Source organism: Ornithorhynchus anatinus, chromosome 11 (genome assembly GCF_004115215.2).
Source record: "Ornithorhynchus anatinus isolate Pmale09 chromosome 11, mOrnAna1.pri.v4, whole genome shotgun sequence".
NCBI classification, from domain to species: Eukaryota; Metazoa; Chordata; class Mammalia; order Monotremata; family Ornithorhynchidae; genus Ornithorhynchus; species Ornithorhynchus anatinus.
The window spans coordinates 33,330,825-33,353,045 of NC_041738.1; the positions used below are offsets into that span (position 1 = coordinate 33,330,825).

The 22,221-nt window shown below is 50.9% G+C and overlaps 1 protein-coding gene across 3 annotated transcripts in view; it reads left to right on the top strand.

Annotated features, from left to right (window-relative positions):
• GNAO1 (G protein subunit alpha o1) overlaps positions 1-22,221 on the top strand; it is a 206,960-nt gene that overhangs the window by 182,005 nt on the left and 2,734 nt on the right. For 2 of the 3 annotated variants that reach the window (XM_029076196.2, XM_029076197.2), the window contains exons 6-7: positions 1,119-1,248; positions 18,178-18,331. In XM_029076196.2, the coding sequence (XP_028932029.1) occupies positions 1,119-1,248; positions 18,178-18,331 (284 nt within the window). Of the gene's footprint in view, positions 1-1,118; positions 1,249-5,878; positions 6,033-8,514; positions 10,436-18,177; positions 18,332-22,221 lie in introns of those variants that run through there. The other variant, XM_029076199.2, reaches the window with a different exon arrangement.

Below are 22,221 nucleotides of genomic sequence, written 5' to 3' on the forward strand. Positions count from 1 at the left end.
TCACCACGCCCCAGGACCCCAAGAAAGTGAAGGACCAGGTCCCTCCCACCCACAGGGCCGCAAGGTGGGAGAGATGAGTTCCGTCCGGTCTGACCCCTCCTACCTAATAATAATAGTAACCGTGGTATTGGTTAAGTGCTTACTATGTGCCAGACACTGTAGTAAGCCCCGGGATAGATACGAGATAATCAGTTCGGACACCGTCCCTCTTCCACATAGGGCTCACAGTCTTAGAGTGTGAAAAGCATGAAACAGAGAAACAGCGTGGCTTAGTGGAAAGAGTACGGGCTTGGGAGTCAGAGGTTGTGGGTTCTAATCCTGGCTCCGCCACTTGTCTGCTGTGTGACCTTGGGCAAGTCACTTAACTTCTCTGTGCCTCAGTTACCTCATCTGTAAAAATGGGGATTAAAAAATGTGAGCCCCACGTGGGACAATCTGATTACCCTGTATCTACCCCAGCGCTTAGAACAGTGCTCTGCACGTAGTAAGCGCTTAACAAATACCATAATTATTATTATTATTATTATTAAGGATTAGGGAACTGAGGCACGGAGAAGTTAAGTGACTTGCCCAAGGTCACCCAGCTGACAAGTGGCAAAGCTGGGTTTAGAACCCAGGTCCTTCTGACTCCCAGGCCCATGTTCTGTCTACTAGGCCGCACTGCTTCCTCCTGCATTGCCCCGTGCTTCCTGCCCCTGTGGGAGCAAGAGCTTCAGTGGTCATCACTGCAGTACCCACACCTTGAAGCTGGGACTGTAGTCAGTGCTCATGGCTCTGGGAAGCAGTGTGGTCTAGTGGATAGAGCAGGGGCCTGGGAGTCAGAGGACCTGGATTCTAATGCCGGCCCCTCACTTGTCTGCTATATGACCTAGGGTAAGTCACTTAACCTCTGTGATCCTCAGTCACCTCCCTGTAAAATGGGGATTAAAGACTGCTAGCCCAATGTGGGGCAGGGACTCTATCTTGTATCGACCCTCAGCGCTTAGTACAGTGTCTGGCACATAGTAAGTACTTAACAAATTCCATAAAAAAACCAAAAACCAGGTTGTCGGGACCGGCCAACCGGCCTCCTAAAGAACACGGCCACTTATCAGCTGGTTTCTCCCTCACGTCCGCAGGCTGTTTGACGTAGGAGGTCAGCGCTCTGAACGCAAGAAGTGGATCCACTGCTTCGAGGACGTCACCGCGATCATTTTCTGTGTCGCGCTGAGTGGCTACGACCAGGTGCTCCATGAAGACGAAACCACGGTGAGTGATCTGGGTGACTTGGGCCCTGCTTCTTCGCCGTCTCCTCCTGGACCCTCCCTCCTAGGCCAGGGGATTCGGCCTCCTGGGGCCTGGGTTCGTCCCCGGAGAATCCACCCCATCGTCCCTTGACTCACCGGCGCTAAGGTGCTGTCGCCGCCACCGGCTCCAGGACTTAGGTAAGTCCTTCATTTCCTATGGTGGAATGTGTCGGGGTGGGGGCGGGCAGGGAGATCTTAGCTACCTTGAAACTAGAACTGTTTGTTCAGTGGGTTTAGAGTTACAAAAGTTGTGTGTTTCTTCTGTGACAAATGCCACATGGTGTTAAATGCCCTCTGAAGCTAATATGAGGACAAGCAACAGTCTAGACCCCTAGATACTGTGCTTCCAGGCAGATTTCGTAGCAGGATTCAGCAAATGAATCAAACCCCCCGAAAGAAGTTAGGCCGATTCTAAGAGAAGTCGGACTATGGACGAGTTAGCGTATTGATAAAAGCAAAAACTAGGATCTACCGCACTGGTTCTGTCCCGTTGCTTGTTTTTGATGTTCTCTGCGATGTTGCCGTGGCCTTGTTCATGATGAGCTGTAGACCTGCAAATAGCAAAGGACCTGTGTCATTCCTGTGAGTGAAGGCCAGAAACATGAATCGATCAATCAATCAATGGGATTTATTGAGTACTTACTGTGTGCAGAGCACTGTGCTAAGCGCTTGGGGGAGTACAATATAAATGTTATTCGTTGAGGTTATTTAATGGGCAGCTGAGTCTTTTTCCAAAGCAGTGCCCACTCCAGCCGCTGACATCCTGCATCTGAGAGAAGAGGCCTGCAGGGTCCTTCCTCAGATCAGGAGGAGGGTTATTAACGTTGACACGGATTGGTTTGCGTGGAGCTTGGGTGCCCTGGTTTGCCTCTCGGGAGCCAGTAGGCCAAGGCTTTCTCGGGTTTGAACGTTACTTGCATCCTCCAAGCGGGGAATGGGCGAGGGTAGGAAGCATCACTTTTGGTTTGAGGAAAAGATGGCGAGCGGGAAACTGAGCCATGAGCATTGGCTTCCTATTCTTCCTGAAAGCCAGCAGTGTCTGGACGAGATGTTTGTCTGCCACGTACCTGGAACTTCTGCCTCTGGACAGCAACATAGTCCCATAAGATAGTTGTAGCCAGTCCGGGGGCTTCATAACAGTTTCCCACTGGGGGCAGAGCCCAGGGATTTATTCTGGTCAGAGCAAGTGCCGGTGAGCCTGCTTTGGAGGGGCCGACCAGCTGAGGGTAATGCATCCCGGGATGACGTTACCTTGGGGGGGTTCGGTTGTCAGCCCCGCTGGCCACCCCCCTCGAAACATCTCCCCCACCCACTGCAGACCCCGTTCCCACCCTCCCACCCCCCAGCCAGGCTGCAGATATAATTCATCTGAGTCAGTCTGGCCTCCCCCACCTCTCCCTCAAACTTCCTTGTTCTCACCTGGGATGGATTGACCATCTTCCTTGTTCTCACCTGGGATGGATTGACCATTTTGTCACCTATACGCTTATCACCGCCCCTTCCCTAAAATTATTATAAAATTTCAAATATATACACAATGGCCATTCATTATGAAAGCATAGTTATTGCATTATGAAGTTACTTTAAAATTTGCCAAGCTCTCTCTGGATTACCCTCCCGCCGGCAGGAAGCCTCTGGATGAATCTGGGAAATTTGGATCGGGAGCGATGGTTTCTGTGGTTGCTAATCATGGTGGGCAGAGGTTAGCCCTCCTGCATTGCCGGCACATCTGCTCTCTCCCCTCCTCCCCCCACCCCGCCACAATCACCCCCTCCTTGTGCTGCTGGTTCTGATGAAATCATGCGTGAAAAGGTGAGTATTTGGTCACTGGGAAGACACCGCTTGTTTGCCCTGTCAGCCGGGGACTTAGTTTTACTCACTTTCACAGGAGAGGCCAGGTGTTTGCCTCGTCAGGTTTCACCCACTGCTGTGAAGACAGGGAAGGTGACTGGCAAAAATGCCCGCTGAAAGATAGACCTGAAAATCCTTTCGGGCTTGTATGGCCCCTGCTCCTCCCTTCTCTCCTCTTCCTTCCCTCTGTCCTCCTCTTCCTCCTCCCTTCCTTTCCCTCCTGAAACAACAACAGAAGAAACCAAAGACCAACTGAATTCCATCTCTTCGGGTTTTTATAGGTTTTCTGGTTTGCATCGGTACATAAGCAAAAAGGGAAGAGCTTTTTGGGGTGGTGGGCCATTCTCCACAGTTCACAGGGGGTCACGGGACACCCTGAGCTGGGAGGCTCAGTTCACGGTCCCCGAACTTGGCCTCTAAAAGCGAGCACTTCCTTCCGAACTAGCCATCTGCCCACTGGCTGTTCACACTGAAACTGTTCCAGGTGACGGTGATTGCAGGGAACACTGACACTAGGGAAACTGAGTCAGATCTCCCCCACCTCCCCACGTGCCTCCTCACCCGACAATTCAGGGTTTCCTTTCCAAATTCAAAGATTTGAGGTGAGACTGGAGGGGGTGAGGGTATGAGAGACAAGATCCAAAGTAATAATAATAGTATTTGTTAACCACTTATTGTGTGCCAGTCACTGTGCTAAACGCCGGGATGGAGACAAGCGGACGGGTTTGGATACAGTCCCTGTCCCACGCAGGATTCACAGTCTTAATCCCCATTTTACAGATGAGGGAACTGAGGCACAGAGAAGATAAGTGACTTGCCCAAAATCACACATCAGACAAGTGGCGGAGGCAGGATTCGAACCCATGACCTTCTGGCTCCCAGGCCCACGCTCTAGCCACCAGGCCACACTGCTTCTCTAAAAGTGTGCCCTTGCCACCAAGAACACCAAGTCGAGTGGTGACCCTCATCCTCCAGGCAGTTGTAGATTTAGGCCAGAACGTTCCATCTGATTGGCGCCCCAGGTGTCGGGAAGCCTCTTCCGGTTTAAGGCTGCAGGAAACGGGCATGGAACGCATCCGAAGCCATCCTTCGGAAGCTCCGGCCAGGGCCCCGGGCCATCGCTTCTCAGACTCGAGGGGACCGAGTTGTTCCAAGAGGCTCAAGACTCCCTGACTCTCTTGGTTTGGGACCACAGGATGGTCACGGCCCTCTCGGCCACAGAAGATAGGAGACCACAAAGCCAGGGCTCCGTTGGCCCGGACGGGCCGCCGGGGGCTACCGGGAGCTACTCGGAGGCACGGGGGCCTCCTGCCGGGAGAAGCGCGGGCCCGGCCCCCGCCTGCCGCCCTGCTCCGTCCGTGTCCGCTGTGACCCCCGCCTCGGGCCGCCCTGGCCTCTAGTGGGGTTACCTGGCTGGGCCCAGGGCCTCCTGCCCTGGGCCCGTCCTCCAGTGTGGAGAGCGGATTGACCCGTGGCCCTCTGCGGGAATGTCTTGGCTACGCCTCCTCCTCGAGCCTGTGCTTTCCGCCGTCCCGCTCCCCGGGGGGAGCCGGCCGGGAGCAGCGCAGGCTCCCTCCAGCCTCTCGCTCCAATCGTCACCGAGCCTCCGCACTCCAACGCCCGACCTTATCTAACCAATCAAAGACCCCAAATGAGCTGATTTTGAGAGACCCACCAAATTCGTCAGGTATGAAGCTTCTCTTGACCTGAGAAAACCCATCTGGGAGTTGAAAGCAGCAGAGGGCTCTGACACCGCGGGTTGACTTTGCTGTGAGCTCCCTCCCACGTCCCTGGCCACGTAGTGGCAGACGTGGAAGGGCCTAACCACCCCCACCCCCTCCTCTTTCTCTTTCATTTGTCCCTTTGGCCTCCCTCTTTCTACCTCCAACTGCATGGCCCGTAATCCAAAATCTGCCTTGGCCTCTGTGCGTTTGAACGGAACGACCCCCTCCAGCTAATCTTCCAGCTAATCTTCACTGAGGCATGAGCTGACGCTGGCCCATACTCTGGTCATAGTGACTTTTTCCACGGGTTTCTCTTTTCCGTTCTTTTATCTCCCCTCTCGACGCTGGATGCTTTCTCCCGAGCCATCTCCTAGAGAAATTCCCCCTCATGAAAAAAAACCATCCATCCTCACTGCCTCCCCGCCTCCATTCCTCACCAGAACAAACTAAATCAAATCGCCCTACAAGGCGAAGGTCACAGCAAGATCATCTCCGAGCTGTCGTCCCCTGGGTCTCTGCTTCCAACTCTAGATTAATTCGAGGATCTACCCGGTCCTTGGTTAATGTATCCCACCAAGCGCGTGCCGCACCGAAACCGAAGTGCAAATATCGAGCGAGAATGTGGTAGAAGAATCTGCATGCCCCAAACCTCCACCTAACTGTGTCTGGAGGGAGAGAAAGTAGCTTCTCTCTCACGCGCATGGTGCATGACGAAATTTATGAGCTGGAATCCCGTAAACATCCCCCCCCCACCCCGTCCCCTACCCCCAGGGGAACAGGTCGGCCAAGCTGACGGCCCTTCCGTTCCCGTCTGAATGTTGAATGAAGTAGAGTTTGCATCCGTGTACGTACCGTGTCTCCCATTCCGTACCTATCAGTTGGCCCCGTTTTGTAGCTTTGATTTACCTTTTCTTTTCTCGTGGTCGTGGCTGATTTCGCTGTTTCGGATTTCCCTGCATGTGACGTGAGCCGCAGCCGGGGCCCGGGCCCTGACGTGCCTTCTCCATTCTGTTGTAGAACCGCCTGCACGAGTCCCTGAAGCTGTTTGACAGCATCTGCAATAACAAATGGTTCACGGACACATCCATCATCCTGTTCCTAAACAAAAAAGACATCTTCGAAGAGAAAATTAAGACGTCTCCGTTGACGATCTGTTTTCCTGAATACACAGGTAACGAGGCCGGTGGCGGGGGGGCGTCGAGGGGAGGGCTGCTGGCCCGGTGGACTGAAGGGACTGATTGATTGGTCGGAAGCAGCGTGGCTTAGTGGACGGAGCACGGGCCTGGGAGCCAGAAGGACCTGGGTTCTAATCCCGGCTCCGCCGCTCGTCTGCTGTGTGACCTTGGGCGAGTCGCATCACTTCCCTGTGCCTCAGTGACCTCATCTGTAAAATGATGATTAAGACTGGGAGCCCCATGTGGGACGTGGACTGTGTCCAACCCGATTACCTTGACTCTACCCCAGTGCTTAGTACAGTGCCTGGCACATAGCGCTCAACAAATACCATTATTATTATTATTATCATCATCACAGGTGGCAGTCCAGGCTGCACACTGTACGTCCACTAAAGTCCCGGGAGCCCAGTACAGTATGTTGGAAGCTCAGCGGCGGCAGTTTAAAACCCCAGCGGGATCTAGCGTGGCTCAGCGGAAAGAGCACGGGCTTGGGAGTCCGAGGTCATGGGTTCGAATCCCGGCTCTGCCGCCTGTCAGCTGTGTGACTTTGGGCAAGTGACTTAACTTCTCTGTGCCTCAGTCACCTCGTCTGTAAAATGGGGATTAAGACTGTGAGCCTCATGTGGGTCAAGCTGATTACCCTCTATACCCCAGCGCTTAGAACAGTGCTCTGCACATAGTAAGCGCTTAACAAATACCAACATTATTATTATCTGGTGTCTCCCGGCCCACCCAAGGACCGTCGACCTGCTGAGCCTACAGGGTAGGCTCAGAAAGGGTCCCCGAGGGGAATCTGATTCTGATCCTCAGCCCTGGGGTGCAGGCCTGGACCCTAAGGAACCAGTTCAGAGCCATGAGGGGATCTCCAGGTGGCCCAGTGGTTTGGGCTTTGGGAGCTGCTGCAGGGAAAGAGTGCAGGGCCGGCCCCTTCCTCTCAGTCTGCTGGTGAGAGCCTAGTCCTCCATTCAGCAGATCCAGTATAAACCAGGTGAGGATTTCCACGCATCCCAGTGAGGTTGTGTGGTACGCCTGGAGGGAGAGACCGCCGAGGAGCCTTGGGGCCCCCGGCTTCTGCCTCCATCTAAAATTACTGGCACTTATTAAATTAGTCCCCATCCACCAGGCCTAGGAAAAGAAATCCAGTTGAAAAAACCTGTCAAAAGCGGCCCGCTCCGGGCAGTGAAGAGTTGTTTTAGGTAGCGCTCTTCTCTTCCTGCTTTATAATACTGTTATATACTAACGATAATAATAATAATAATTGTCAAGTGCTTACTACGTGCCAAGCGATGTACTGAAGCGCCGGTGTAGCGGTAATCAAATCGCATACAGACGCAGTCCCTGTCCCTCATATGGCTCCGAGTCCCCCTCCATCCATCTCTTTCTGATTTCCCATCAGGAAGTCTGTTGAGAGAGAACTGTAGGGGAGGAGAGCCTAGTATAGGGAGGTGGCATCAACCCCAATCCCACAGTCCTGCAGCCTGCCCCGACCTCCTACATTCTATCTGCTGCCATACTGAGATCAAGGGAGCCTCGATTTCCTTTCCCTTTTCATCTCCCTTTTCAATCGGCCGGGCAGAATGTGTATCAGCGGGCTCAGGAAACAGTCCAGCCTTAGAAAGCGTCACCTGGATCCCACTGATCCATGGTTAACCCCACTGACCAAAAGATCGGTAAACCCCAGCGCAGAGGATTAGGAAAGGTTGTGGAATCGCCTCACCCGGGGCCTTCGAACATTGCAAGGATGGTTCTCATCTTCCCGGGGTTGGTCGGGGGAGGTGCTGGCTGGAGGCAGGGGTTAGATTAGATCAGCGTTCATCCTCAAGAAGCAGCATGGTGTAGTGGATGGAGTATGGGCCTGGCAGTCAGAAGGTCATGGGTTCTAATCCTGCTCTGCCACGTCTCTGCTGTGTGACTTTGGACAAGTCACTTTACTTCTGTGTGCCTCAGTTACCTCATCTGTACATTGGGCATCGAGACTGTGAGCTCCATGTGGGACAGGGACTGTGTCCAACTAGATTTGCTCGTATCTACCCCAGCACTTAGTACAGTGTCTGGCACATAGTAAGCACTTAACAAATATCATTATTGTCATTATTATTATTATTATTATTGTTAAATGCAGTCATCAGAGGAATGCCCTGTGGTCTCAGATAGACAGAGCCCAAGAAATCAGTCCAAGAACAAGAGAAACTGAATGACACATAGGCTGTGAGAGAGACAGGAAGTGTGTTTGAAGAGACCGGGAATGCTTCAGGGTCACGTGCTAGCGTTCCATCATTTGCCACATGTTAAAAAGGTGCCCCCACCGAAATGAGACTGCCACAGCCATGTTTTGTCAAGATCCCCTTCCAGCCCTAAAGGTCCGTGAAATACTTCTCTCACCAAATGATCGTGGGGTCCTCCGATTGGCCAAAGACTGGGGGGGGAGGGAGGGACTACTGGCTTTACTTGGCCCAATCCTTTCTCGATTCGCTCCAGGCCCCAGCTCCTTCAATGAAGCGGTGAGTTACATCCAGTCCCAGTACGAGAACAAGAACAAGTCCACCAACAAGGAGATCTACACACACATCACCTGTGCCACGGACACCAACAACATCCAGTTCGTCTTTGACGCCGTGACGGACGTCATCATTGCCAACAACCTGCGGGGCTGTGGACTCTACTGAGGCTCCCCTCCCACCCTCCTCATCCTCTATCCCCCTCCCATCCTCATCCTTCCCCCCGCTCCCCTCCTCGCCCTTCCTTCCCCTCCCCCCCCCCTTCACCCTAACCTTCCCCCCAACCCCACTAGGAGAAGAGAACCTAAATGTTCTTGAGATCACTCTTACAACAAAGGAAATGAAGAAAAAGAAGAATGGGAGTGGGATAATTTAGGAAACTCTCCCTGTCCCTCCTCTAAAGAGTCTGCTTTCCCCTGGCATCCTCCTCTTCTCCCATCCTCCTTCCCAATCTTTCTGAGGTCCAGTGTTCATGCTAACAGCGAATCCGGAGGTCAGGAGGGCGATTCTGTGGAATCCGTCGGATCATTTCACCGACCTCCCATTTTCAAAAGCCTTAAAGTATTGTAGCATTGAAATTCCAGAATCCTTTTGGTGGAAAACTGTTAGGGCTTTTGCTTTGAGTTATGATTTCTTTCCCCACCTCTATCAGTCCCCCTTTGGACAGGAAGAGCCGAGAAAATCCCTGGTTGACTTCCCTGCCCTTCCAACCCTCCTCCCCCTTCTTACTCTGATGTGTTTCCGTGACCTCGAACCTTCGGCCTGCATGGGAGGGGCCTAGAAGGCTGATTTGTCCCAGGTGGCCTGGGTACAGTGAAGAGATGCAGAAGTGTGATGGCTTTGTGTGTGGAACTAACCTCACATTGGGCAGCCTGAATCAGAATCGGCAATGCCAGACCGAGTGTTGGTGGGCACTGGTCGATCGTGCCCCCTTTTGACTTTATTTAAAACACTATCAGCTCATCCACTGCTTTGGCTTGCTTTCTGAAGCTTGTAAGGCTTCCCCTAGTGTTGGCCATCAGAGTCCCAGCAATGCCACCGGTGCCAAGGTCTCTTTGTAAAACAACTGCTTACCGCTTATCTTGCTGCTAACACTGTTTATCGAGGGCTTTGGGAGGATCCTCTCCTGACCTAAAGCCTGTTTCCCTTTTCCCTCCCCTTCCATATCCAAGTTCAGTGTGGACGGCGCAGGGATCTGCCATTTGGAGAGAGAATCATAATGAGGTCTTTTTGAGAAGTGGGACAAAGCTGAGACTCTGATTTCATAGCGGAGAGAAGGCAAAGAACAGTTTTCTTCTGCCTCCATTCAGGGCTTTTCTTTCGAGTGGATTAGAGCCTGTGGTTCTGCTGCAGGTCAAGCCCAGCAGCATCGTTTGATATAGGAGTGTCCCTCCTAGATGTGCCCGGGGTCCGGTCTGGGATGGGGGACTCCCTTCTCTCCAAGGAGAAAGGAATGAGCAGAGAGGAAGGGGCTGCAGAGATGGAGGGAGGATGCTCACAGATGGAGAAATGAAGCAGTGAAAGAAGGAAGTAGGAGGGCAGGGGCTGCCAGCAGGCTTGCAAAACTCTTCAGAGCCTACAAGTCTCAGTGGTGTCAGCAAATGGAGAAAGTCGGCAGTGTGAGGCTGACAGGGCTTAAGGAATCAAGAGAGTAAGCACTACGTCTCCCAGCCTAGTGCCTAGAGAGAACCTGGCAGCAGGTCACTAGAGAACTAGGCACCAGGCTAAAAGTGTGTGGGCGTCCCTGTTGGGCAGGATAGGCTGATGTTTGTGCCGTAGGCAAAGGCTTCTGTTCTTTGAGCTATGTAAGATGGGGAGAAGCAGGAGAGGGGAAAGGCTGAGGGAAGAGGGCAGGAAGGCCTGGTGGAGTTTCGTCAGGGCATCGGAAGCATCAGGGAAGCCCAGACTTTAGGGGGTGGGAAAGGGGAGATGGCAGGGAGGGACAAGGTAGAGGGGATGGAGGGGATTGGGGAAAGGGGTGAGCGAACAGAAAGGCAGATGAAGTGAGGGTGGCGGGGACTGGGCATGGCAAGTGAATGGTGGGACTGGAGAAGTGAGGGAGGTAACAGAGTGGGACTCTGAAAGGAAAACTTGACCTTCTGGCTCTGAGAGGCTTTCCTCTAGTCTCACACTGAGAGGTGACAGTCCACTTCCTCGTGGGTTGTTTCCCAGTTGGTCTTGCGGTGGTTGGAGGACCGCTGACCGTTTAGGCCTAGGTGGGATTTGGAGTGAAAAGTGATGAATCGCCCAGAGCTGGAAATGATTAGAAAGGAGGAAGTAAGGTCTCCCCTTTTAAAGGACCAGGCCCCCAGCTTGCATCCCACAGTTAGAATCCCACCCTCTCATGGGTAGAAACCAGCTTGTGAGCTGTGAGGTTGGAAAGGGTTGAGGGGCAAGAGGGGAAGGGGCAGACAGGCAGGCTCTTTTCATGGGCACTCAAGAGTATTTTGAAAAATCCTACTGCTGTGTACTTATTCAAAAAAAAGGGGGGGGGGGCTGAGATAGAAGCAAGGAGAGCCACCCTTGCATTCCTGAGAGAAATGTGAGATGGACTGGCGGCCTGTTCCCTTACTGGCCGGACACATGGCTGCACTTAGGAGTACGTGACAGATGATGTTTTCCATGGCAACTGGCTCTGCAGTATCCTCTGGGTCCCCTGCTTACGGCAGCAGAATATGCCTTAATCAAACACCATGAGGAAGGAGACACCTGTGAAAAGGGGCCTTTCCCATTCTCTGTCACATTAATCTTTTGGGCAAGAGAAAACGGAGAAAAGAGCAGATGTTTGGGCCACTACCAGTCATGACAAATGGAAGAAGCTGCGTTGTCTAGTGAGTAGAGCCCGGGCCTGGGAGTCAGAAGGACTTGGGTCCTAATCCCGGCTCCACTATCTGTCTACTGGGTGTCCTGAAATTCTCTATGCTTCAGCCACCTCATCTGTAAAATGGAGATTAAGATGGTGAGCCCCATGTGGGACCTGGATTGTGTCCCATCTGATTATCTTATACCTACCCCAGCGCTTAGTAAAGTGCCAGGAACATAGCACTTAACAAATACCATTTAAAAAAAAAAGTGGCATGAGAAGACGGACCAGGGCATGGTAGAGAGCCCGTGGACAATGGTGGGGAAGCTCTCTAGAAGCTGACCTCTTAGTAGAGATTCCAAGTCCATGTGTTTGTTTTTAGCCAGGACTTGGACTTTGCTTAAGGCTGAATCAGATTTCCCAATCCAGAATTCCTACCTTGAGGCCAGATGGAGTTTCATGAGAATGAGTCTGAGCCTTGTCTGGGTTTTTGGTGAGAGGTTGTGTTGTGTTAGCGGGTCCTGGAAGACTCTCTCAACTTGGGCCTCCCAGTTTATTATGCTCCAGGAATCTGCCTTGTGCTTGAGAAGTGTGGGCAACGTGGAACAGGTTACGCATCTTACGAGAAAAGAACGATTAATATCCTCCTTCCTTTGAGCCAATAAATTGGTCCAGGTTGCTCTGTAGGGATCTGTAGGGAGTTGCTGTTTAGATGCCACCTTCACCAATCTTGGGGAAATTTAGGTGACTTTCACCCATTCACTTGGACAGAAGAGATATCTGGGCCCATCTCCTACTAAGCTGTGAAATATTTTGTTTCCACTCCCTCCCCAACCTTTCTAGTCTGGAAATTTCCCAAGAAGCGGTGCTAGTCTCACAGTATAACTGCCCTGATCCCAGCCAGGGGGCAGCTGCCGGGCTTAAGACTTACATGATATTTGTTAAATGTCTGCCGTGTAGAAGGCACTGAGTAGGCTAGAGAAGATTATCCCTGCTGGGCATCAAAAGCCACTTGCCCCTGCCCCACCTACCCTGACGAAGGACTTTGACCATAAGCAGCTTTTACTGGATAGGTTTGTTTTCCATCTCTTGGGAGGAACATCAGTGTTCCTAGTGAAAATAGCTCTTGGGCTTTCATTTCTTACCCTGAACCTTGCTCTCCAGCCTCTGCCCCTGAATTTCCCTTCCAAAATTCCCCCCAGAGTCACCTAGTCTTTTAGGACTCTTCCGCCCAATCCCCTTTCCTACCTGTATCTGGCTTGCCACTTACTTTCCAAGGCATTTTCGTGCTGAAAGGAAAGGGTGTCCAGTTTCTGTAAATTAGCCAGGCTGTGTTTCCCAGGACACCAACACCCATTTAATAAATAACTTAGAAATTACACCCTAACTACAGACCATGTAATTGTATGCTGTGTCTTGGGGGAAATAATGACTGTGCTTGGTTATTTCTGCCTTCAAAACTGGTAAAATTACCATGCCCCGAAAACCACAAACGGCCGAATATGCTGAAGAGCACAAAGATAGCATAATGACTTGCCATGTTGTAATAAGGATCCAGAGTTTCCTTATTTTTGTAATTAACTAGTAGTTACATGTCCTTGCTACCTTCTTGGCGGTGAATTTTAGGGTGTGTGAAATAATCACTGCATCCCTCATGCTCCAGAGAAGAAATCAGCAGTTAGTCCCAGAATTCCTGGAGGGTCTGTTTCCTGTGACCTCTCCTGGTGTGGCTCATAGAACAAGGACCCTCAAAGTCCTCAGAGTAAAGAGCTTATGGGACATCGATGTGTTGGACAGTGATGCTATGGCCTCCTTTCACTAGTGTTGATTTTTAGTAGGATTGCAGTCAGGAGAAGGAACTCAGAAATTTCCGTTCACCTGGCAAGAATCCTGGGATCTTTCGGTAAACCAGTCTTGCAAGTAGGAACCAAAGTTTACCGTCCCAGACTTCCCACACACAGAAATATAAATGAAATTGGTCTTTTTAAAATGCCCATTCTAGAGTTAAATGGCTTATGACGGAGCTGCTTTACAAACAAACTTGATTTTGAATCGGTCCAACTTAAGAGTTTTGGTTTGGGTGAATAATTTGAAAAATAGTGATTTTGCTCTTCTGATGGAGAACTCACCAAACTGTGCCAGGGCGTGTGGGGGTGGTGGGAGGAGGAGAGGACAAGCTGATTCTGCTAAAATCTGCCTCATCTTTCCACCTTTTGGGACTTTCTGGGGATAAGGTGACTGTTCTCCCTCTCCTCCTCCCCCTCCCTTCCCCTGGCCTGCTCACAACTCTTCCAAACGGTGGCTTCGCTTGTCCCTAGCTTCTGAGACCACGGGTGTTTTCTGGAGTCCTAGGGAAAGCCCTCCCTGTTATGAGTGAATCAATCAATCGGTGGTATTTATTGAGCACTTAATATGGGCAGAGCACCGTAGCAAGAGGAAGTTCCCCTTCCTGAGTGGCCGTACATGCGAACCAAAGGATATCTGGGGGGAAAGGAGACCATTCTCATTGGTTAAAATCATGGTCACCTCCTTATTCTCCTCCCCACACAGGGCTGACCTTGGGTGGCATCGTGAGAGAAGGCACCAATCAGTGGTCAGTTGGATTCTCTGAGAGACTCGTGCCTTTGTCCTAGTGACCCCCAGAGCCTCTGGGATCTTGCGAGGTTCGGAGGAGTCAGGTGTGAGTCGATGGAACTCTAGACCCGGCCACCCTGGCTTCAGGGAATCCAGGAAAGTTGTACCGGGCTTCGGACCCATACTTCACGGCCCTGGCCCAGGCCGAGCACGTCCTGTGCCTCTATTGTCAGTTGAATCCCTGTTGAAGGGAGAATCGTAAATATGCAAGAGGGGCAAGAAACTTCTAAGCAGACCTGCCCCTAAGCCAACCAACAGAGCAGGCAGGGAGTGAGAGCTGTCTGGTTCTTTCAGCTCCCAGAACTCCACAGTCCACCACTTCCTCAGTAGCCAGCTCCTTCCGCCTAACCTACAATTCTGCCGCATTTCAGGCCCCTGCCTTTCACATCCATGAAGAGTCCGTGGTTACTAACTCAGCCCTCACTCTCTCTTCAGACTAAACCTTTTCAGCATTTTAGCCATTTCTTGTGGCCCCTATTTTCTGGCTTTGCTCTTCTCTTTCTCGTTCTCTGTCGAGCCCCCTCCGCTTCCTCCGAGTCTCGTTGAGTGTGGAGCCCCGAGCTAGAATAAGCCCACTAGAAGGGGCCCAAACAAGAGGACAGAAGAGACCTGCTGCCTTTCTCTTCCCCTTATGCAAAGACTAGGACCGAACCCTGTTGGAGTCCAGAAGACTAAACATCAAAACGGAAAGGGGATTCTTGCCTGCGTTCTTTGCTTCGACAGATGTTCTCTTCTAACTTCTCTTGCCTACCCTGGGCTTCATCCCCCTCAGTACTTGCAAGCGGTCTCCTCCTCCTTCTGAGTTCTTTCCACTGCTGCCGCTTCTCTCTGCCAGGTGCAATAACTGTAACCAGCCAGCCAGCATGAAGCACCACCTCCACTCTTCTCTCCCCCATCCCGGGGCTCCCACCTCCTCCCTGCTCGTTCCCCTTCCCCTCTCTGGCTCACCCCTCCTTCCTTCCCAACCCTTGTTTCCTCCCCACAGGAACACCAAAACCTGCTGAGGTGACTTTTCCCTCTGACCTCTTTCTCGCTCGTTGGTGAAACCTTCTTTCAGGCTCAGTGCCCCCAGCCCGTCTTTCCTATGCCACCTGGATTAACTGTAATTTTGTAAGAAGAGTGACTTGTTGGTTTAATAAATCTTTAGTTACTGTAATAATTTATTGGCTGTCCATAAAGTATTTATTAGTCACCAACTGTTAATAAAGTGCCAGCTCTTTTCTAGCGTGAGCGTGTGTGTTTGTGCTGCCTTCCTCCTGGCCAGTTATGACCTTCCCAATTCTGGGCATGAGAACAGTCTCACCCCACACCTCTCTGATGGGTTCTTTGGTCAGATGTGCCACAGTTGTCATCTAAAGCCCCAGGACTTGAGGATGCTGTGAAGGCAACCAGACAAGGAGGAAAAATTGCCCATCCTCTCTGCAACTGGCCTGCCCAACTCGGCCTCGCCTCCTGGGTGAGGCCGGGCGTGGGTTAGAGCCATGCTGCAGCTGTCCTGCTTCCAGCTGGATGTGACAAAATGGCACATGGGCCTTGGGACCCGAGAAGAGTTACTAGAGGAAATACTGCTGTGTTGCTGTGCAAATGTTTTATGGTTTCTCTTTGAACTGTTTGCAGGATCTTTTTCAATGTACCATCGGGACTGTCCTGTCCTGAGTCACTTGAAGGGGTAATTGGTTTCCACCACGTGTTGATGTTTCCAAAGGACCCATAGGCACTATCAGCCTTATGGGGCATCAAGTGTCAGGATGGCGATCTCAAACCCTGCGATAGGAGGGGCGCCGACAACCAGCCGAGGGTTAGAGCTATAGGCTGGGCGTCTGAAGCCCCTCAGAGGCCTGGGCTGATCCCAGCTGCCCTGGTGCCCAGGAAATCATTTGAAGGCATAGAAAGAGTAGCACGTGATTAAGACCGGCATCTAGTTGAAACAGACCAGCAGGAGACATTCAGAAGCACCCGCTCTGAATTCCTCTCTGGCCAATAGAAACGGAAAAGATAGCAAGACCTCGGGTGGGATCTGGACTCCCTCCTCACTAGACCCTGAAGACAAAGAACAGGCTCTGACTGGTTGCTTGTCCTAGTTTGGTTTGAACTCACCGTGCAAATGGAGATTTCTTGCTGAGATTGGGAAAAATAGCTGTTGCGTCTAACTCTGTGCTTGTCACCCCTGGATTCTAAGCATGTGTGTGTGTGTGTGTGTGTGTGTGTGTGTGTGTGTGAGAGAGAGAGATAGAGAGAGAGAGAGAGAAAGAGCTGTCTGCGCTTTGGGTTCTTCTGTCACTTTCAGGAATTTCCCTCTGCCACTGCCGTTTCCCAGTATGTTTCCCAGACTCGTCGAGGGGGCAGAATAGCTATCAGGTAGAGTGTGCTAGGAGATCAGTCTTTCGGCAGCATTGTGTTTTCGGATCCTTTTGTTCCGCAGGTGATTGAGGAAGGAATGAGCCTTATGCTCTCAACCGGGCCTGTGGGAAAAGGGGCATGATCTAGGGTTGCTTTAGTACGGTGCTCCGCACCCATTTTAATTGTTCAGTAAATAGCTTGGATGGGTCGACTGGCTGGGATCTTTAGTTTGGAAGTCCTGCCTGGAGAGACCCTCCACGTGTCTGCTAATTCTGTTGTATTGTACTCTCCCAAGTGCTTAGTACAATGCTCTGCAGAGAGTAAGTGCTCAGTAAATACCATGGGTCGATCAATTGATTTGGCAGGACTTTCCATTTCCCCTAAGGGAGCGGACTCCGGAGATGTTGAGATGCTAAGAGGTATGTCAATACCCACCTGATTCCTGAGAGATTCAGTCCCCTCTCTCAGGGTGACTGCAGTGCCATTTTTTAGAAGGGGATCCATGGGGGTAATGTGATAATGGGATGTAGTGAATGATTCAAACTATTTTCTGAATGGCTCCATTAGGTTAATATGATGATACGGATTACTGACCGACTCTTTCGGGAGCCAGAGAGTACAATTTTCTGATTGACTCTAGAAAGGTAATAAGGTAATACGAGTTTACTGGATTAGTCTATTCGAGTAGAAGGATAATATCGTTTGCTAAATGACTGTAGACGGGTAGCCTGGTAATGCAGATTATTGAATGATTCTACCAGGGCACTGATAACATAATATACTGCAGGATAAAGTGGATTTAGATTTACCCAGCAACCAATGATGACGAGGGTTCTGTGATGATACGATTAACTGACTGGCAATAGGGTAATGTAATGAGGCAAATGCAGAAGTAATTTGCCAGAGGAGGTATTAACAAAAAATGCTGGAAGCAGATTCAGATTGCCTTAATGTGGTCCTAAGTGCTTAGAGCAGTGCTCTGCACGCAGTCAGTAATAATGATGGTATTTGTTCAGCGCTTACTTTGTGCCAGGCACTGTACTAGGTGCCGGGGTGGATAAGAGCAAAGTAAGTGCCCGATAAATACTACTGATTGGTTAGCCGGTCAGATATTTGTGATATTGACTAGATAAGCCAATCCCATTCACCAATGGACTGCAGAAAGAAGCTATAGGGGGTGGCTAGGAGCGGTGACCTTGAAATAAGAGGCAACACCATCTCTCACATACACATACGCAGACACACATAAACACACGGACACACACAGTCACTGTCGCAGACACAGCCGATGTCACCACCATCAGTTCAGCGAGCAAGAAGCAGCGTGGCCTAGTGGATAGAGCATAGGACTAGCAGTCGGAGGACCTGGGTTCTAATCCCGGCTCCACCGCTTGCCTGCTGCGTGGCTTTAGGCAATTTCACTTAACTTCTCTGGGTCTCAGTTCCCTCATCTGCAAAATGGGGATTCAATACCTGTCCTCCCTACTACTTAAACTGTGAGCCTCATGTGGTGGGAACTATCTTGTATCTACCCCGGTGCTTAGTACGATGCTTGGCATATAGTAAATTCTCAAGAAAAACCATTATTATCTGCCAGAGAAGTAGAGCCCGGGGTCTGATGTTCGGAGCCCTGCTCAGAGGTGCGGCTTTCTGGATCGCACCACGGAGTCCGAGGGGCTTTCTCTCAGCCTACCCACTGGAGGTCAACCAAACTGAGGCGAGCAGTTTGGTTTACGTCGGTGGCGTCCCCTGAAACCATGAGGTGGTGTTACCTAATTTCTCTCGCCTAAACCTAACTCTCTTTCTCTTTCCCTGCCCCTGTCTCTCTCTGTCTCTGTTTCCTTTCTGACTTGCCTCTGGCTGCAGAACCGCATGCACGAGTCTCTCATGCTCTTCGACTCCATCTGTAACAACAAATTCTTCATTGATACCTCCATCATTCTCTTCCTCAACAAGAAAGATCTATTCGCCGAGAAGATCAAGAAATCACCTCTGACCATCTGCTTCCCTGAATATACAGGTACGTGTCGTGGCGGCTCAGTTCCCCGGGGGTCCGGAAGCCGGCGGTCCTGGGGAAGCGTGGGAGCCTGGGGCAGGGAGGCGTGACCTGTTCGGACCAGGTCGGCAACTGCACGTGTGAGCGATGATGCCTGCAGGTCTGAGAGGGTCAAGTGGGCAACTGGACTCCCATGGTACCGGGAAAATGGTTGCCCATTGATGTGGGTGGAGGAGGCGCCCCGGTGTGCTGGGGAACCTACTGAAGGCAGGTGGTTAGTAGGGGGAGCCAGAGAGTGCTTTCTTTGTTTTTTATGTGCTATTTATTAAGCGATTACTAGGTGCCGGGCACTGTACTAAGTGCTGGGGTAGATACAAGCTCATCAGAGTGGACACAGTCCATGAGTCCCACATGGAGCTCACAGGTTTAATCCCCATTTTACAGATGAGGTAAGTGAAGCACTAGAGAAGTGAAATGATTTGCCCAAGTGGCAACCGACACGTCCACAAGAAACAAGTGGCAGAGCCAAGATTAGAACCTTGGTCCTCTGACTCCCAGGCCCGGGCTCTTTCCAGTAGACTATGCTGCTTTGCCAGCCATCCTTTATTAGAGAAAGAAGATATGCTGCCTATCCCTTAGCTCTTCCTCCAGCTGCTAAGGAGGTTCCTAATTCCTTTCTCCTCCCACTTGCTCCCAGAAGCCAGGTCATGGTGGGTAGATCCCTCTTTTTTTTCCTACGGTATTTAAATGCTTACTATGTGCCAGGCACGAAGCACTGTTGTCAATAGAAGATAATCAGGTTGGACACAGTGTATGTCGCACATGGGGCTCACAGTTTTAATCCCCATTTTACAGATGAGGTAGGCACAGAGACATTAAGTGACTTGCCCGCACAGCAGACAAGCGACAGAGCTGGAATTGGAACCCAGCTCTTCCTGATTCCCGGGGCCATGCTCTATCCAATAGGCCACGCTTTTTCTTAGCTGAAGCTACGTGCTCTCATAGGCTAGTCTGCCCAGCCCAAGTGAAATGGAGGGTTGAGCAATTAGCCCAGATGACTAGCCCAGGCTCCAAAGTGGATTCTCCTCTTGACCTGAATTGTCTATGTGGGAGATCCACATGAAGCTCAACTCTCTACCGCACTTGGGCTAAGCAGATCCAAGTTTGAGGAGAGGCAAGAGATTTATTGGGAAATACGAATCGGAGAGGCCGGTCTCATTCTTTCAATACTTCCCTTTTGGCTCTGGGCTTTGCTGGCCCTGGTCTAAAGCCACCTGGTGCTTTGTCATGGTCCAGGAGTTAGATATGGGAAGGAAGCAGCAGGTTGGGAGTCAGGAGAGCTTAGCTCTCTTCCTAGCTTAAGCAGTGTCTCTTTTGAAGAAGCTGGGGAAGAGTGATTTTTCCCTTTGATTCCTGGGTTGATTCTTCTGTGCGGTGGGATCGTGATGAGGGTAAAGGTATTCGTCTTGGAAGGTGTCTGAAGTTTTTCAGTCAGCAGGCCCTGGTGAGGAAACTTTTGTCGGGGCTGGTTAGCAGGATGGCCGTTCTTTCAGTTTTATACTGAACAATCGGGTGTTCACTTGGTCTGCCTACGATTTGTTCCAGATAGGGTATCAGATGCCTGTATTTTGAGTCTTTTAATTTTCAGCCCTCAACCTTCCTCCACCATGGCTCCTATCACTGAGTTCTGCAGCTCAGACACTAAGACCGTGTTGGAAGGGGAACACAAAGGCTCTGACGCCAGGAGGAGGTTCAAGGGCCACCCTGAAGGCGCATTCTGGGATTAGGCCTGGGAGTCAGAGGACCTGGGTTCTAATTCCGGCTTCACCTCTTGTCTGCTGCATGACTTGGGCAAATCACTTAACTTCTCTGTGCCTCAGTTACCTCATCCGTAAAATGGGGATAAGGACTGTGAGCCCTTTGTGGGCCAGAGAATGAGTCCAACCTGATTAGCTTGAGTTTTCCCCAGTACTTACTACAGTTCCTAGCACATAGTAACAGATTGACAAATACCATTAAAAAAAATGGTGAAAGGCTAGAAGGAGAGATGTCTAAGAGATGCTTGGCTTAAGATACAGAGGATAGGTATGGGTTTTGTAGAGAGGAACAGTCCTTCCTGCAAACACTAGGGTTTGAGTTAAAGATTTCAGCAGGAGGAAGTGTAGCTGGATCTAAGGAGGCAGTGTTGCCTAATGGATAGAATACAGACCCGAGAGTCTGGGGGCCTGGAGTCTACCCCTGCTCTGCCAGCTGCCTGATGGGTGGCCTTGGGCAAATCATTTAACTTGTCTGTGCCTCGGTGTCCTCATCTGTAAAATGTTATGATACCTGCTCTCCCCTGCCTCTTCGAGGGGGAGCCCCATGGGGAACAGACACTGTATCTGAGCTGATGGCCCCGTATGTACGATTGTAAGACATCTCCCTATAACTGCATTCTCCCAGGATAGACTACATCCTGCCCTAAATCAAAGTCCCATTGGGTGCTACATGACTGGAATTCCCAGGCAATGTAGCCGGGCCCAGATCCTCACCAGAGCGAAGCGAGTCTTCCTCTCCAGCGTAACCCTATTCTTGACTATCCAGCCTGGAATAACACAGGCCAGTCACCTCCATTTGGTTGGTGGGGAGGAGGTGGGAGGCATGGAGTGACTTTTGGGAGGAGAGGGATGAGACTCAGCCTCTTCTCCTTGAATAAGGGTATATGAAGTTACAACAACAATGTTGGTATTTGTTAAGCGCTTACTATGTGCAGAGCACTGTTCTAAGCGCTGGGGTAGATACAGGATCATCAGGTTGTCCCACGTGAGGCTCACGATCTAAATGCCCATTTTACAGATGAGGTAACAGAGGCACAGAGAAGTTAAGTGACTTGCCCAGTCACAGAAGTGGCAGAGGCGCGATTCGAACCCATGACCTCTGACTCCCAAGCCTGTGCTCTTTCCATTGAGCCACGCTACAGCACAGAAGTGATGAGGCAAGAAACCGTATTTTTAAAACAGAAACAGTGTTGCCAATATGAAATTAGTTATATTCAAAGTTTTATGGCGAGGAGAACAGGTTTTTGATCAGCCTCGTTCAAAAAGAAAATGCAGCCCTACCCATCAGATGCAGAGAGGAAAAGAACCTACCTCAGAGATGCCATTATTTGCTTCTGAAACCAGTGGCCAAGAATCCAGCTTCATTACACTGCTCCACAAGAAGCATAAGGTAGCTGACTCCGGTCCAAGTGATTGTGGGAATATAAGGAATAGGGCCGAGGGCCTATCGCCTGCATCAAAGCAGTGTGACCTAGTGGAAAGAGCAAGGGCCTAGGAGTCAGAAGACCGGGCTTCTAATCCCCACTCCGCCACTTCTCTACTAGATGACCTTGAGAGAATCTCTTAATAATAATAATGTTGGTATTTGTTAAGCAGTTACTATGTGCAGAGCACTGTTGTAAGCGCTTGGGTAGATACAGGGTCATCAGGTGGTCCTACGTGAGGCTCACAGTTAATCCCCATTTTACAGATGAGGTCACTGAGGCACAGAAAAGTTAAGTGACTTGCCCACAGTCACACAGCTGACAAGAGGCAGAGCCGGGAGTCGAACCCATGACCTCTGACTCCGAAGCCCAGGCTCTTTCCACTGAGCCACGCTGCTTCCCAACTTCTTAACTTCTCTGTGTCTCAGTTTACCTCATCCGTTAAATGGGGATTAAATCCTGCTTGCTCCTACTTAGACTGTGAGCCTCATGTGGGACGGGGGCTGTGTCCAATCTGAAGATCTTGTATCTACTCCAGCGCTTAGTACAGTGCTTGGCACATAGTAAGCACCTAACAAGCGCCATAAGAACAACTGAAGCCGTGAAGCATCTGAACTGTAGGGTGGCTCCACGGAGGCACGTCGGCTGATCTCTCTTTTCCTCCAGTTCTAAC